The sequence below is a fragment of the Orycteropus afer genome, unplaced genomic scaffold, assembly GCF_000298275.1.
Source record: "Orycteropus afer afer isolate SDZICR_OR568_19922 unplaced genomic scaffold, OryAfe1.0 scaffold00332, whole genome shotgun sequence".
Classification (NCBI taxonomy): domain Eukaryota; kingdom Metazoa; phylum Chordata; class Mammalia; order Tubulidentata; family Orycteropodidae; genus Orycteropus; species Orycteropus afer.
In genome coordinates, this window is record NW_006921919.1 from 1,242,971 (window position 1) to 1,261,753 (window position 18,783).

At 35.8% G+C, this 18,783-nt stretch overlaps 1 protein-coding gene across 1 annotated transcript in view; it reads left to right on the forward strand.

Moving 5' to 3' along the window:
- The window catches only part of LOC103206850 (N-deacetylase and N-sulfotransferase 3), a 376,548-nt gene that overhangs the window by 85,666 nt on the left and 272,099 nt on the right, over positions 1 to 18,783 (forward strand). Inside the window, exon 2 of the mRNA XM_007952367.2 lies at positions 8,425 to 8,512. Coding sequence (XP_007950558.1) covers positions 8,425 to 8,512 — 88 coding nt within the window. The remainder of the gene's footprint in view (positions 1 to 8,424; positions 8,513 to 18,783) is intronic.

Genomic DNA, 18,783 nt, shown 5'->3' on the forward strand with positions numbered 1-18,783 from the left:
CACTACAGAAGTAGATTGCCCCATCTTCCTTCCAAGGAGTGGCTGGTGGGTTTGAACCGCCAGCCTTCTGGTTAGCAGTCAAGTAAACTCCACCACTAGTGTATCAGTTTGTTGTACTGTGGTGGCTTATGTGTTGCTATGAAGCTGGAGGCTATACTACCAGTATTTCCAATACCAGCAGTGTTACCCATGGTGAACAGATTTCAACGGAGTTTCAAGCCTAAGATAGATTCAGAAGAAGAAAGGGGCCATCTACTTCACAAAGAATTGGCCATTGAAAATGTTAGAAATAGCAATGAAACACTGTTTGATGTATTTCTGGAAAACTTTATGAATAGCCCTGAAACATTGTCTGATACAGTGCCTGAAGATAAGACCCTCAGGTCAGAAAGCACACAAAATAAACTGGGGATGAGCGGCCTCAAAGTCAAGTCAACATTCATAACGTGGATGCAGTAAGTTTTGAGACCTCCATTTGCTGATTTGGCATGACTCAATATGGGAGAAATAGCTGCCAAAAAAAAAAAAAATTAATAATCAGAACATGGAATGCCTGAAGTATGAATCTAGGAAAATAGAAATTGTCAAAAATAAAATGTAACACACAAAAATTGATATCCTAGGTATCGGTGAACTGAAATGGACTGGTTTTAGCCATTTTGAATCAGACAACTATATGATCTACTATGCTGGAAATGACAAATTGAAGAGGAATGGTGTGGCACTAATTGTCACAAAAAATGTTTCAAGATATATCCTGAAGTACAGTGCTGTCAGTGATAAGATAATATCCATACACCTAAAAGGAAGACCAGTTACTACTACTATTATTCTAATTTACATACCAACCACCAAAGCCAAAAATGAGGAAATTGATGATTTTTACTAACTTCTGCAGTCTGAAATTAGCCAAATATGCAACTAAGATGTGTTAATTGTTACTGGTGATTGGAATGTAAAAGTTGGAAACAAGAATCACCAGTAGTTGAAAAATACAGCCTTGGTGATAGAAATGATGCTGGAGATCGCATGTTAGAATTGTGCAAGACCGATGACTTATTCATTGCAAATACCTTTTTTCAACAACATACACATGAACTTCACCACATGGAATACACAGGAATCAGATTGAATATGCCTATTGAAAGATGAGATGGAGAAGCTCAATATCTTTAGCCAAAACAAGGCCAAGAGCGACTGTGAAACAGGCCAACAATTGCTCACATGCAAGTTCAAGTTGAAGCTGAAGACAATTAAAACAAGTCACAGGAGCGAAAATATGAACATGATTATATACCACCTGAATTTAGAGATCATCTGAAGAGTAGATTTGATGCATTGAACACCAATGACTGAAAACCAGATGGATTGTGGGATGATATCAGGGATATCATACATGAAGAAAGTAAAAGGTCATTTAAAAAAAAAAAAAAACAGGACAAGAAGAAAAGATCAACATGGAAAAATGGATGTCAGAAGAGATTCTGAAACTTGCCCTTGAACGGAGAGTAGCTAAAGCAAATGGAAGAAATGACATGATAAAAGAGCTGAACAGATTTCAAAGAACAGCTTGAGAAGACAAAGTCAATTATTATAATGAAATGTGGAAAGCCCTGGAGCTAAAAAACCAAAAGGGAAGAACACACTCAGCATTTCTTAAGCTGAAAGCACTGAAGAAAAAATCAAGCCTGAAGCTGCAATATTGACAGATTCTATGGGTAAAATATTGAACAATGCAGGAAACATCAAAAGAAGGTGGAAGGAATACACAGAGTCACTGTACTGAAAAGAATTGGTCACTTTTCTGCTATTTCAGGAGGAAGCATGCAACTAAGAACCAATGGTATTGAAGGAAGAAGTTGAAGCTTCACTGAAGGAGTTGGCAAAAAACAAGGATCCAGGAAATTGATATGTTTCAACAAACGGATGTTGCCCTGGAGGCACTTACTCATCTATGCCAACTGACTGGAAGAGATCCATATTTGTACCCATTCCAAAGAAAGGTGATCTAACAGAATTTGGAAATTATCTAAATATATCATTAATATCACACACAAGTAAAATCTTGCTGAAGATAATTCAGAAATGGTTGCAGCGGTATATTGACAGGGAACTTCCAGAAATCCAAGTTGGATTCAGAGAAGGATGCAGAACAAGGGATTCCATTGCTGCTGTCAGATGGATCCTGGCTGGAAGCAAAGAATACGAGAAGGATCTTTACTTGTGTTTTATTGACTACACAAAAGCATTTGACTATGTGAATCATAACAAATTATAGATAACATTGAAAAGAATGAGAATTCCAGTACACTTAATTGTGCTCATGAGGAACCTGTAAATAGACTAGGAGGCTGTAATTCGAACAGAACAAGGGGATACTGCATGGTTTAAAATCAGGAAGGGAGTGTGTAAGTGTTGTCTCCTTTCACCATTCTTATTCAGTCTGCATGATGAGCAAACAATCTGAGAATCTGGACTGTATGAATAAGAACATGACATATGGATTGAAGGAAGACTTCCTAACAGCATGCAATATGCAGACAACACAACGTTTCTTGCCAAAACTAAAGATGACTTGAAGCACTTACTGATTGTGGCATTAAGTTTGTGTGTCAACTTGGCTGGGCCTGGTTGAGTGGCTGGGCTACTGGATGTAGTATTCCCCATGATGAGCCTGGTAATCATCTCCATGATGGAATCTATTGTGAGCAGCTGAGTAGCTGCCTTAAGGATGTGGTCTGCTTCCTATATATAAAGAGAAGCATTGGGGAACGGTCTCTGGCTTATGGCACTCTTGAACCCTGCAGGTAGTCATGTCATTGTTCAGCAGCCTGTCACATTCTGCCAAACTTGGGAATTTCAATGGACTTGACTTAATGGCCTGGTGTGTGGTTTGGTAAAATGAGGACTGCGCCTTTTTACTTGTCAACCTTGGGTTTGTCAGTCTCAGCAGCCAGCAGCTGTCTATGAGTGAAGAAAAGCCTCTAGCTTCAGTGGGCTGGGAGCAAGAGGCAGAGCTGAAGCTCAAGATTGAGGGGCTTTCAGCTAGCCCCTAGAACCTGGCACCTTGAACTTGCACTTAAAACCTCCAAGCTCTGAGAGAATAAACTCCTGTTTCTTCAAGCCATCCCATTCATGATGTATTCTTGTCAGAGAAGCACAAAGGTAACCAAAACACTGATAAAGATTAAAGATTGCCATCTGCAGTATGGATTACACCTCAACATAAAACAAAAATCTACACAACTGGACCATTAAGCTGCATCACAATAAATAGAGAAAAGATTGAAGTATCAAAGATTTCATGTTACTTGGTTCCACAGTCAACACCAATGGAAGTAGCAGTCAAGAAATCATACAATGTATTGCACTGGGCAAATCTGCAAAGGAGCTCTTTAAAGTGCTCAGGAGCAAAGATATTTCTTTGAAGACTAAGGTGCACCTAACCTAAGCTCTGGTATTTTGAATAGCTTCATATGCATGTGAAAGCTAGACAAATAATGAAGACTGAAGAAGAGTTGATGCTTTTGAGTTGTGATGTTGGTGAAGAATACAGAAAGTACCCTGGACTGCTAGAACACAAAATCTGTCCTGGAAGAAGTGCAGATGGAATACTGCTTGGAAGTGAGAATGGCCAGACTTGGTCTCACCTACTTTGATCATGTTTTCAGAAAGGACCATTCCCTGGAGAAGGATATCATGCTTGGTAAAATAGAGGGACAGCAAAAAAGAGGAAGGCCCTCAAAGAAGTGGATTGACACAGTGGCTGCAACAATAAGATCAGATACAGAAAGGATTGCACAAACGGCACTAGACTGGGCAGTGTTTCATTCTGTTGTACATAGGGTCGCTATGAATCAACTCAACGGCAACTAACAACAATACAACAACATAGTATAAACTTAACTGTTACATGCACTGGAAAAGCACAAAATTCATGTGATTCATTTTATTACAATATTCTCTTTATTGCAGTGGGCTGTAACTGAACCCACAATATCTCCAACCTACAACTGTGACACATGGACACACAAACACCTGCATATGTATTTGTTGTTGTTAGGGTCCATCGTGTTGAATCCAGCTCATACCACCTCTTTGTACAACAGAATGAAACGCTGCCCTGTCCTGTGCCATCCTCACCACTTTTGCTATGTTTGAGGCTACTGTCACTGTTTCAGTCATTTCATTGAGGGTCTTCCTCTTTTTTCACTGACCCTCTAGTTTACCTAGCATGATGTCCTTCTCGAGGAATTAGTTCCCCCTGATAACATGTCCAAAGTACATGAAATGAATTTTCACTGTCCTCACATCTAAGGTGCATTCAAGGCTATACTTCCTCTAAGACAGATTTGCTTGTTCTCCTGGAAGTCCATGGTTTATCCAATATTCATATGTGTACATTTACATAGTCACACACACACACAGAGAGAGAGAGAGAGAGAGAGAGAGAGAGAGAGACAGGTAGATTGTGAGGATGGAGCAAGACCAGGATTTATTTTGTTCTGTTGTACACAGGGTATAAGTCCTAACTGACTTAATGGCATCCAACAATATATAAGCCCATATGATAATTATAATATAAACATTTAATATTTTAAAGTAGTTTTTAAAAAGTTAACCAAGCACTTATGCACATATTATCTTTAGTAATCCTCATCATGGTTCTATGAGTTCAATAATTATCTCGAATTTACCAAAAAAGAGAAATATTCAGAGAGGTAATATAAATGATCTGACTTCACTAACAATAACAACAAACAGATTTGTAGTAGAAATAGTAGAAAGAGTAATAATAGAAAAGCAGTAATATCTTTGTAATATTTTGTCAAGGTTCTCTAGAAGAACAGAACCCATAAGATACAAAGATATGTAATACATATATATACACACAGTCACCATGCTATGAATGTCCAATTTAAGGCCCCTTCCCACTTGCCCCTTAATGTTATATAACTTTGCCCTCATTTTGAAATGATTGAACCAACCTCTACTCGCAACAAATTCTGCAGCACAATCATGTTCACTTGTATGTGCAGCTATTAAATCATTGAAAAGCCTTTGATCGTTTTCATGCACTAAAATATGGCTAAGTATGAACCGTATGCATATATATATATATTATATATATATATATTTTCCTACTGACCTACAAATTCCTAAAGACACGGTTAGGAATAGATCTTGTTCATACCCTGAGGACTGCCTCTACATGCAGAGAGAGATAGAAATGGAGATGGAAAGAGAGTGAAGAAGAGAGAGAGAAAAAAGACCTGAAGATTTGCTTCCATAAGATTATGGTCTAGGAAACCATATAGGGCAGTTATACAGTGTCATATAGGGTTCTGAGTTGGAATTGACTCAACTACTATATATACATAGTGAGAGAGAAAGATTGAGATTTACTTTGGGGAACTGGCTTATGCAATTGCAGTGAGCTGACAAGTCCAAAATTCATAAGTTAATGACATGCTGGAAATCCCTGTAGTATTGTGTCCCAAAATCAATAGGTTAAGTGATGGAAAGAGTGAAGAGAGTAGTTCTGGCAAGATATCTATTTGTAGTCTGGAAACAGAATACCCCTTAAGGAAAACTTCCATTTTCCTCTTAAAACTTTCTACTGTTTGGATGAGTCTCACCAATATTATGGAGGGTAATTTGCTTTACTTAGGGCCACTAATTTAATTTATATGTCACTCCTTTATAACTGCATTTAAACTAGTGTTTGATCCCACAGCCGTGCACCATAACCACATAATTTATGGACACATAAATTAACCATCACAGGGACCTAATAATTGTTGAACTCATACTATGTGTCAGTCACTATATCAAGAACATAAATGAATTATCAAATTCAATTACCTCATAGAGTTTTGAGGTAATTATTATTAGTGCCATTTTACACACAATGTGACCGAGTCTTGGAAATTTTAATAACATGTCCAATGCTGAATAGTAGCAGATCAAGGATTCTAGCTGAGACAATCTGATTCTGGAGCCTGTGCTTTTAGTGAATATGCTGTAAGTTCCAGAACTTGAATTTAAATCCAAGCTTTCAAGATACCTCTCTAATGCTCCTTCCTTAAGGAAAAAGAAAAGCTTACACCTTGCACCCAGTCATAACTCCTCCCCCAACCTTCATACACCAGGGCCCAGTGTGCCACTTGGAAAATCCATTCCTTACTTTATCACTACTCAGTTGATCAAATTCTTCTTCCTTTGCCCAACCTGTGTGCACTTGGTAATGATAAGACCTAATCTATCCCCAATACAAATGCCATTATGTGAATGTGATACAAAGCAGTTGCTCATAGGAAAAGAATGATTGTAAAGAAAGAAGAATTAGATACCTCATTTTTGAAAACAGCATTCATTGGATAAATTTAAATTTATTTATTTAAATTTATTCAGAAATTCCCTTCTGCTTTTTCACAACAGGGAGAGTCCCTTGCATCCACAGGTATTTATGGAATACTGCATGAAAGTTTTCAACTGTATATCCCCCAAAAAAATTGAGACCATGCACATAATGGGGCAGGGCTTCCAGGTATCAGCTATACGGCAAGAAAATAAGATTTAGTTGTGGGCCCAGCTGTACTTATGGATAGGGGCAAAGAGGAGATGGTGTGGTAGAATAGAAAGAGCACCTACTTTAAAATCAAGCAATCTATGTCATTAATCCAGGATATAAAACTAATTTTAACTGTGAAAAATGGGTAGTCATTTCTCCTGTTTCAGTTTTCTTGTGTGTAAAATAAGCATTCAGAGCCTTTACAAATCTAACATTTATCGTCACTTTCTGCTTCCTTGACATGAGAAGTCATCTGTGTGTGTGTTTGTATATGTGTGTGTGTGTTTATATGTGTGTGGGAGAGAGAGAGTGAAAGAGGGGAGGAAAGGAAAAGGAGGGATAAGAATTTAAATAAGAATGAGAAAGAAAATAAGTCTAATAAATAACATAGCATGGTAAACACTTTATAGGATATAACACTAATAAATCCTACTCCAAATGAGCTATACTTGTCAGAAATAGGATCTCTTTGTCTGTTTTTCAGTGAAAGGGCATATTGAAGATCTACTTTGCCGTTATACCCTTTGAAGAACAATTACTATATTTTGGAAATCTCAGACTTAAAGATTGAAAAGTCTTATATTTTGAAAACTAAAGATTAATCTGAGAAATAATTTATTTACTTCAACGTATGATTAGTGTATGTTCAACGTGTGTTCTTGCATAGAAAACAAAAACAAACAACAACAAAAAAAGAAAGAACAAGAACAAAAATTGTTGCTGTACAATCAATTCTGATTCATAGCAGCCCAGTGTACACATACCTTAGAGATACTGTGGCTTTGGTGCCAGATTACCTCAATAAAGCGAATATCACAATTAAGCAAATCACACAAATTTTTGGTTTCCCAGTATATACAAAACTTATCTTTGCACATTGTCTAAGTCTGCAATAGCATTGTGAGAAAGTTAGAAATATTTTGAGAATTACCAAAATGTGCCACAGAGTCACAGTCATTAGCTTCCCTCAAAGAACCACTATCTTGACTTGTAATATCATAAATTTGTTTTGTGTGGCTTTGAAATTTGAGTATAAGGAAATCGTACAATATGAACTCTTTTGTATCCAGCTTGCTTTGTTTGACATTATTTTCATAGATATTGTGTTTAATTCTTTCATTTTCATTGCTGTGTTGTATTCCATTGTTTGAACATACTATACATATGTTTCAACATACAAAATGAGCACATGCTGTTGAAGAAATGGTGCCAATAGACTTGCTTAGCACAGGATTGCCACAAATATTTAATTTGTTTTTTTAAAAAAAGCAATATTTTTGAAGTGCAATAAAGCAAAGTGCAATAAAATATGGTCTGATAGAGTAGAACTACCCCTACCTTGGAAAAATAGGGTTTCCAAGGCTGTAATCTTTATGGAAGTAAACTGCTACATCTCACTACTGAGGAGCAGCTGGTGGGTTCAAACCATCAACCTTTTGTTAACAGCAAAGCTTTTTAATTACTGCACCACCCAAGTTCTTTATATTCTTACGTAGCTTCACATAAAGAGAGTTTATTTTGACAGTTAGTGATCTGTGTCCCTGAGGCACAAAGACAAATACATTTAAGGTACTAAATAGTAGTTCCTTTGATGCATATAAAATAAACTTTTCATTTAATTTTTTTTCTAGTTTTCCACATTTTTTGCCAATTTCTTGCAAGCTTAAATATAAATATACATGTTTTATATAATCAAACATGTTTGTATTCATAAGGTGATAAAGAAATTAGTTTTCATCATTTAGTTCTCTTATGTATAAAGGAATAGATTTATCTTCTGGAAGAAACCTTTTGAAAATGTCTCTATACTACTCTATGCTTGATGCATTGTTTTTAATTATATGTTTCAGGCCCTGCTTGATACACAGAATCTTTTGCGTGCTCAAATCACAAATTTTACATTCAACCTGGGATTTTCAGGGAAATTTTATCATACAGGTAAGAAAAAGAGAATTAACTGTTCTCATTGAGGTATTCTCTGACCACCCTATTTAAAATTGCACACCCCACCTATTCACACCTTCCTGCATTATCTATGTCATAAACCAAAAAACCAAACCCACTGCTGAGTTGATTTGATTCATAGTGACCCCTCTTTGGGTTTCTGAGGTGGTATCTCTACAGAAGTAGATTGCCCAATCTTCCTTCCAAGGAATGGGTGGTGGGTTTGAACCACCAGCCTTCTGGTTAGCAGTCAAATGCCTTAGGCACTATACCACCATAGCTCCCCCCATGTCATACCCCTACTTTATTATTCTTCATATCATTCAACTCCATTTAACATACCATTATTTAGCCTTATGAGTCAGGTCTGACTCGACAGCACATAATAACATTTAACCTTTAGAATATAGTAAATAATTTGAAAGTTTATTCACTACGGTATTATATAATGAGATTTCTCTTTTTATTGATCTATAATTTGTTTACATAAAAGTCCACAGTTAAAAGTATGATATTCCGTGAATTTTCTCAAAGTGTACAGAGCTCTGTACCCATCATCCAGATCAAGAAAGAGAATACTGCCCTTGCATCTCCTTAAAGTCATTAGCTTCCCTCGAAGATAATCACTATCCTGACTTCTACTATCATAAATTCATTTTGTGTGGCTTTGAAAGGTAGGTATAAGAAATCATATAATATGGGTCTTATATATCCAGCTTGTTTTGTTCAACATTTTATTTTCATAGCTGTTACTGTGTGTAGTATAATTCTTTCATTTCCATTGCTCTGTTCTATTGCACTATTTAAACATACTAAATTGTTTCTGGGAGCTCTAGCAGCATAGTGCCTAAGGCATTTGACTGCTAACCAAAAGGCTCATGGTTCAAACCTACCAGCCACTCCTCGGAAGGAAGATGGGGCAATCTACTTCTGTAGTGATACCACCTGGAAACCCAAGGAGGGGTCACTATTCTTTTGAAGATGGTTGGGTTGTTTCCATCCTTTGGCTTTTTTGAATAATGTTGGTATGAACCCTTTGGGTTTCCAAGGCAGTAAATTTTTACAGAAGTAGATTGTCCAGTCTTCCTTCCATGGAGTGGCTGGTGGGTTTAAACTGCCAGCATTCCGGTTAGCAGTCAAATGGCTTAGGCACTACACTACCAGAGCTCCTTTTCAGAGGACATAAACATTCATTTTTATTCAGTATGATCCAGGAGGGAATTGCTAGTTAAATGGCATACTTATGACCAGATTTAATAAGTAATTCCAAACAAATTTTCAATGTGGTTGTACAGTTTATATTCCCAACTGTATGTTAAGAGTTCCTTTTGCTCCACCTCCTCACCAACACTTGGTGGTGTTTCTCATTTTCCTTTTAGCGTTTCTGGTAGGCATGTAGCAGTATCACCTTGTGGTTTTAATTTATATTCCTCTGATGAATACATATTCTTAATGAGTCCTCTGTCATTTATATATGTTACAAATGCTTTCATTTTCTCCCACTGTTAAGATTGCATTATGACTCTTCTAGTAGTGATTTTGATTAATATAAATACTTTAATTTTGATGTTTGATTTAAAAATTTTTCCCCTGGCTTTTTATGTCATGTTTGAGAAATTTTTGCATACTACAAATCATGAAGATATTTTCCTACATTCTTAAAATTCATAAATCTGTGATCCATCTGGAATATTGCACTTAGATATCCAGTAAAAATTAAATTAATTTTTGTGTATATATGTGATAGGGGTCAAAATACCTTCTTTTTTCTATAAAGTTATCTAATGGGCATCAAATAATAAAATAACCATCTTTTCTTCACTGTATCATAGTGAAATCACCATAAATCAGAATACCATATATGTGTTGACTCTGTTTCCTGTTTCTTTGATCTATTTGTCTCCTCAGACTTCCTTATGTACTGTACATAATTAATATTGATGCGTGCTAGTGTTAATACTCTAAATATGTTAGTCTTCCTCAAGATTTCATTTGTAATTTTTTAAAATATTTTTATTTATTTTGTGTTTTATTTTAATAAATGTTATTTTCAGGGAAAATCTAATTGCTTATTCAGTATATACTCTTTCTAATTTATTGTAAAATATATATAGCACATTTGACTTTTCACTCATTTTTAAGGATAAAACTCAATGAAATTAATTGTATTTGCTACGTTGTGCAACCAGCACCACTATCCATTTCCAAATGTTTTTCATCTCCCTAAACAAAAACCCAATACCTCTTAAGTAATAACTCTCCACTTTCTCTTCCGCCTAGCCCCTGGTAACCTCTAATACATGTTTGTCTTTATGCATTTGCCTCGGGTATTCCTGGTCTTTACATATCTGTAAAAATGTTAAAATTGCATTATCAATATCCATGAAGAGACTTGCTAGAATTTTGATTGAAATTGCATGAAATCTACAAATTAGCTTGCAGATAATTGGCTTCTTAAATATTGTGTTGTTGCTTGCCATCAAGTCAATCTGACACATACTAGAATACTCAAGTTCTTAAATATATTTATGTTTACCTTAATTATACTCAATGAAACTTTGTAATTTTTGGATTTATTTCTGTATAGTTAATGTTTAGTTAACTGTACAGTTATAGAAAAAAAAAAAAAAAACCCCAGTCACTGCCATCAAGTCAATTCGACTCATAACAACCCCTCCTTGGGTTTCCAAGGCAGTATCTCTATGAAAGTAGATTGCATCATCTTCCTTCTGAGGAGTGACTAGTGAGTTTGAACCACTACCCTTCTGGTTAGCAGTCAAATGCCTTAGGCACTATGCCACCAGAGCTCCCACAGTTACAGTATTGTTTAGTTAATGTTTTCTGATACAATAGTAAATAATGTCTTTTTTTTTTAAAAAAAAATGTATTTTCTATTTCTTTGTTGCTAGTATGAAAAATATAATTGATTTTCTTTATTGATCTTTTATCCAGCAATCTTGCTACATTCACTTACTAATTCTATAGTTTCTATATTCTTCTGGATTTTCTATGTATGAAACCATGTAATTTTTGAATAGTAACAATTTATCTCTTTCTTTCCAAGGCTTATTGATTTTCTTTCTTTCCTATTGCACTAGCTTGGATATCCAGTACAGTATTAAATAAAAGTGGTGATGCTAGCATTCATATCTTATTCCTAATCTCAGGTGGAAATTTTTTAATAAATGTGTTCTTTTCTCAAGGAGAAATTTTTCAATAGAATATTTTCTTAGATATTCTTTATTAGTTTAAGGAAGGTCCATTCACTCTATTCCTAGATTACTGCCTGTTATAATTGAATGCACAACTGACTTTGTTTTTAAATTAATTATCGGTTGTTTCTCATCCTTCTAAAATGAATGTATGATGAAGACTTTACTGCTGGAGCACCAGCAACTTTAACAGTTCCTGTTGAAAAATGGATCAATGAACAAATAAATGAGTGAAAGTAAATTCACTTCTACTTTACCTAGGAATATTAGATGGAACAAGATTGGAAAAGAGAAAGAAAAACCAAACTTACTGCCGTCGAATCAGTTTTGACTCATAACGACCCCCTTTGGGTTTCTGATGCTGTATCTCCATGGAAGTAGATTGCCAAGTCTTCCTTCTGGAGATGCTGTTGAGTTTGAACCCCCAGCCTTCTGGTTAACAGTCAAATGCCTTAGGCACTCTGCCACTAGGCTGTGTTACATTATTAAACAAAATACTGTGAAAGGAGGTTACTCTGTTGTTGTTGTTACATGTTACCAAGTTGGTTCCAACTTCTCAAAGCAGAAAAAACACTGCCTGATTCTGCACCATTCTCACAATCATTGCTATGTTTGAGTCCATTGTTGGAGACACCATGTCAATCCATCTTATTGCGGGTCCTCCTTTTTCCCCCTGACCCTCTACTTCATCACACATGCTGTCCTTCTCAAGGGACTGGTCCCTCCTCATAACATGTCCAGAGTACATGAGATGAAGTCTCACCATCCTTGCTTCTAAGGAGCATTCTGACTATACTTCTTCCAAAATAGATTTGTTCATTCTTTTGACTGTAAATGGTATATTCAATATTCTTTGCCAACACCATCATTTAAAGGAATAAGTTCATCTTTGGTCTTGTTTATTAATTGTCCAGCTTTCGCATGCACATGAGATGATTGAAAATACCATGTCTTGGTTCAGACATGTCTTAGTCCTCAAAGTGACATCTTTGCTTTTTAACACTTTAAAGAAGTCTTTTGCAGCATATTTGCCGAATGCAATATGTCATTTGATTTCTTGACTGCTGCTTCCATACGTGTTGATTATGGATCCAAGTAAAATGAAATCCTTGACAATGTCAATCTTTTCTCTGTTTTTCATGATGTTGCTTATTAGTCCAGTTGTGAGGATCTTCATTTTATTTACATTGAGGTGTAATCCATACTGAAGGCTGTAGTCTTTGATTATCGTCAGTACTTCAAGTCTTCTTCACTTTCAACAAGCAAAGTTGTGTCATCTACACATTGTAGGTTGTTAATGAGTCTCCCTCCAATCCTGATACTGAGTTCCTCTTCATATAGTCCACTTCTCAGATTATTTGCCCAGCATACAGTTTGAATAAGTATAGTGAACGGATACAATGGTGATGCATACTTTTCCTAATGTTAAGCCACATGTTGTTGTTGTTGTTGTTATGTACCGTGGAGTCGGACCTGAGTCATAGCAACCCCTCCTTGGGTTTCTGAGGCAGTATCACTACGGAAGTTGATTGCCCAACCTTCTTTCCAAGGAGTGGCTGGTAGGTTTGAACCTCCAGTCTTATCCCCTTATTCTATTTGAAAGAATGCTTGTTAATCTATGTACAAATTCCACATGAGCACAATTAAGTCTTCTGGAATTTCTCTTTTTCACAATATTATTCATAATTTGATATGACCCACACAGTCACATGCTTTTGCATAGGTAATACATCACAGGTAAACATCTTTCTGGTATTTTGTGCTTTCAGGCAAGATTCATCTGACATTAGCAATGATGTCTCTTGTTCCATGTCTGTTTCTGTATTCAGCTTGAATTTCTGGCAGTTCCTAGTTGATGTACTACTACACCCATTTTTCAATATTCTCCAGCATAATTTTACTTGCATATAATATTAATGATACTGTTCAGTAATTTCTGCATTCTGTTGATTACATTTATTTGGAATAGCCACAAATATATGTCTCTTCCAGTTGATTGGCCATGTAACTGTCTTCAAAATTTCCTGACATACATGAGTGAGCACTTCCTGTATTGCATCCATTTGTTGAAACATCTCAGTTGACAGTCCATTAATTCTTAGATCCCTTTTTTTCACCAATGCCTTTAGTGCAACTGGGACTTCTTCCTTCAATACTGTCAATTCTTAATCATATGCTACCTCTTGAAATGACTGACCTTTGAATAGCTGTTTTGGTTACAGTGACTGTATATTTCTGATGCTTCCTGCATCATTCAATATTTTGCCCAAAGAGTCCTTCAGTATTACAACTTGAGGCTTGAATTTTTTCCTCAGTTCTGTCAGCTCAAAAAGTACTGAACATGTTCTTCCCTTTTCATTTTCTAATTCAAGCTCTTTACACATTTTATTACAATACTTTACTTGGTTTTATTGAGCTGCCTTTAAAATAATCTGCTCAGCCCTTTTATTTCATCACTTCTTCCTTTTGCTTTAGCTACTCTATGTTCAACAGCAAGTTTCAGAGTCTATTCTGACATCCATTTTGATATTTCTTTCCTGTTTTTTAAAAGATCTTTTTCTTTCATTTATGATGCCTTTCATGACATTCCACAACTCATGTGGTTTTTGGTCATTAGTGTTCAACAAATCAAATCATTTATTGAGATGGTCTCAAAAATAAGGTAGGATATACTCAAGATTGACTTTGGTGCTCGTGGTCTTGTGTTAATTCTCTTCAGCTTTAACTTCAACTTGCATGTGAATAATTGATATTCTGTTCTGTAGTCGACCCCTGGCCTTGTTCTGACTGATGATACTGAGTTTCCCATCATCTCTTTGATAGTCTATTTAATTCTTGTTTATTCTGGTGAGGTCATCATGTATTATTATCATTTATGTTGTTGAAATGAGGTGTTTCCAATGAATAGATGGTTAGTTAGTCTTTCAAACTGCCATTATGCTATCTCTGGCATCATTTCTATCACTAGGGCCATATTTTCCAAATACTGATCCTTTTTTCTTGTTTCCAGCTTTCACACTAAAATTGCTAACAATTATCTGTGCATCTTGATTGCATGTTTGATCAATTTCAGACTGCAGTTGTTGGTAAAAATCTTCAATTTCTTCATCTTTGGCATTAGTGATTGGTGTGTAAATTTGAATAATAGTCATATTAATTGGTCTTCCTTGTAGGCATATGGATATTATCCTATATCTGACAGCAGTGTGTTTCAGATGGTTCTTGAAATGTTCTTTTTGATAATGAATTCGATATCATTCCTCTTCAGTTTGTCATTCCTGGCATAGTACACCATACAGCTGTCTGATTCAAAATAGCCAATACTAGTCCATTTCAGTTCACTAAAACTTAGGGTATCAATCTTTATGTAGTCCATTTCATTTTTTATGACTTTCAATGGCATAGTGCATAAGACATTTGAATGCTAACCAGAAGGTTGCAGTTCAAACCTACTAGCCACTCTACAGAAGGAAGATGGGGCAATCCACTTCCATAAAGATTTACCACCTCAGAAACCCAATAGAGGTCAGTATGAGTCTAAATCAACTCAATGATTCAGGGTTTTTTCAATTTTGCTTTAGCTACTCAATTTTAAGCATCACGGTCTGCATTACTCCTATCTCACTCTTGGTGTTTGTTACTGCCAGATGTATGCTATTAATGCGCAAAATAGTCAGACAGTAGATGGTTCACTATTGTCATAAATGGGAAATGTCAAAAAATGAGACAGAACATTCCATGTTCTGTTTATTAATGGATATTTACAACTATTCTAATTTTGCATCATGCCACATCAGCAAATGAAGATCCTGAAAGCTTTATTCTATTCATGTCATTAAGCAACTCTGAGTTGAGGAGGCAGCTCTTCCACAGTTGTGTTTTGAGTGCCATGCAGTCTGAGGGTCTGTTGTTCATGTACTTTTTCAGACTATATTCTGCTGCTATTCATAATGTTTTCCTGGCCATTTTTGTTTTATTTTGTTTTCCTAAACAGATCACCAGGTCCTTCTTCCTGGTTTGCCTTAGTCAAGTTGACACATACAATTAGCCATTACAGTGGTATATACATATAGTGATATACTGAACCCTGTCTGCCGTGAGTGACCCTGGTGGTGTTTGTGAATGCCAGTGGCATTCCAGCATCATAGCATCATGCAAGCCACAACAGTACGACAAACTGACAGGTGGAAGCTGCTCTAGATACTAAGATAGCTATATATTAATAATTAAAAAGTTTCTTTTCCAAACATAATGAATATAATCAAATATATTATGATATGCCTGAACATAACTATATACACTTTCATGATGGAATTAATCTGTCTCTATATTGGGAGCTCTGGTAATGTAGTGCCTGAGCCCTTGACTGCTAACCAGAAGGCTGGCAGTTCAAACCCACCAGCCACTCCTCAGAAGGAAGGTTGGGCAATCTACTGCCATAGTGATATGGCCTTAGAAACCCACAGAGGGGTCTCTATGAGTTGGGTCTGACTTGGTGGCACATAACAACAGCAACACATATTTAGGATGTAAGGAAAAAAAAAAAAGGTTGTCTCTATAAGTATGTGTATGTGTACACATATATACACACACAACTACTCCTCATTTTCTGTCTCATTTTTTGACATTTCCCATTTATGACAATAGTGAACAATCTACTGTCTGATTATTTTGTGCATTAACAGCATACATCTGGCAGTAACAAACACCAAGAGTGAGATAGGAGTAATGCTGACTGTGATGCTTAAGATTATGTGTCATCTAGTCTGGGCCATGAATCTCAGTGGTTTGGCAGTTATATAATGATGTAATTTGGTTTTTAGTACTTATGTAATGATACGGTTTGTTAGCTACGTATTTATGTTGGGCTATGTAATAATGAAGTCATCCTCCACTTTGTTATATTATGTGATCATCCTCTATTTTTGTTTTCACATAATGACCTACTCTTTGGAACCTAACTATGTAGATAAGTGAGAAGAAAGCCAAAAACAAACTCACTGCCATCGAGTTGGTTCCTACTCATAATAACCCCTCCTTGGGTTTTCAAGGCAATATCTCTACAGCAGTAGATTGCCCGGTCTTCCTTCTGAAGAGTAGCTGCTGGGTTTGAACCGCCAGCCTTCTGGTTAGCAGTCATATTTCTTCAGCACTATTTGTTGTTGTCATTTTTGTGTGTTGTCAAGTTGATTCTGACTCACGGCAATTCTATAGGACAGAGAAGACCTGCCCCATAGAGTTTCCTAGGCTGTAAATCTTTGTGAGATAAGATCATCAAGTCTTTTCTCTGAGTGACGGGTTCAAGCGGCCAATCTTTTGGTTAGCAGCTAAATATATCTATTCACACACACACACATATACATATTTATTTAAATAGATTACTGCATGCATGCAGTATTTTGATACAATATTCAAAAGATGAAAAAGCAATACAAATATATTGCCATTCAATTCTCAAATATATGTGTGCATATATATAAAGAGAGAAGGAGAGAGCGTTTAAGGAATTAACTATAACTGTAGGAGGCTGGCAAGTCAAAACTCTGTAGGTCAGATAATAGGCTGGAGATTCCGTTAGACTTGTGTCCCAAAATCCATAGCTCAGGTGATGAGACGAGTAAAGAGTGACTCAGTTCTGGAAAAATGTCTTTTTATTATCATATTACTCCCCTGGAAGTCCTCACTTTTTGCTTCAAGGCCTTCAGCTAATTGATTGAGGCCTACCGATATTAGAAGGTAATCTATTTTATTTAAGACCAACTGATTTAATCATGTGTAACTATATCAGTGACTACACTAGTGTTTGATCAAACAACTGGGCACTATAGCCTAGCCACGTTGACATGAAGAATTAATCATTACAGTGGTATATCAATGTAATGAAACACTGTAGTCATTAAAAAGAAGGAGGCAACTTTAATTTTAACTAATAAGAAAGAAGGTCTTGAAACATTTTTTGAGAAACCAATGTACCGGTGATTAGAGCATGCTAGTATTTATATAAAAAAGAAGGTAACATCTACATAAAGCTGGATAAAGTGTTCTTAACTTATTTGCTTAGAGACTAAGCAACTTAGCTAAAATACAAAATACCTTTTTCAGTAGAATATCTCTGAAAGGAATTCACAATGAAGTAGTGTGAATGAGTTCCTGCAAAGAAGAGAATTTGAGAATGAATGGCTAATTTTTTTGTATCACTTTTGCATCTTTTGAGTTTTGTATCATATGTATGTGTTGTGATCTATTTACGTAAATAATCATGTAAGTAAATTTTAAAATTTATGCTATATTTAAATAAGTTTGTTGAATAGTTTTTTATAGTTGCAAATATAGTTTTTTAAACTTCTTATTTTCTAATATTATATGAGTTATTTATTGTATATTTATTGAGTTTTTGAAGGGTTTGATAAACATACAATGGTAGGAATTCTACCTACGTAACATCAACATCAATATAAGTTCCTTGTGCACATAAGTAGCATAAATAATTTTCTTTTACTTGGGGTAATATTCCATTTCTGGAGTAAGTAAATTTCCATTTCCATAGAAGTTACAAGACTCATGGGACTTGACCCTGGTATGTCACAACTGACAATGGCTTTGGGTTCTCGATTTGAGAATGTTGTAAGTTGTAATGAAAACTTTAGTGTACAAAGTTCTGAGATCTTCTTCCCCCTAAATTTCTGATACACCCACTCCTCTCTTATCAATGGGATTAAGTTACAAAGACCAGGTTGTTATGCAAAAATCTGCTTTATACAAAAATGGAAGATGACCCCATCAGATCACAAATGGAGAGTGACTACATCATCACATGATGCAAAAATACATCATTACATAAAGGCCAAAGTACATCATTGTATAACTGACAATTACATCATTACATTTCTGTCAATTACATTATTACAGAACTGTTAAACCCTGAAAAACATGGCCTCGCCAAGCTGATATGTAACCTTAATCATCACAGCCAGCATTACTATTGCCTCATACCTCAGTGTTCCTCACTGCAAGATGTATGTTATTAATGCACAGAATAGTCAAATAGTAGAT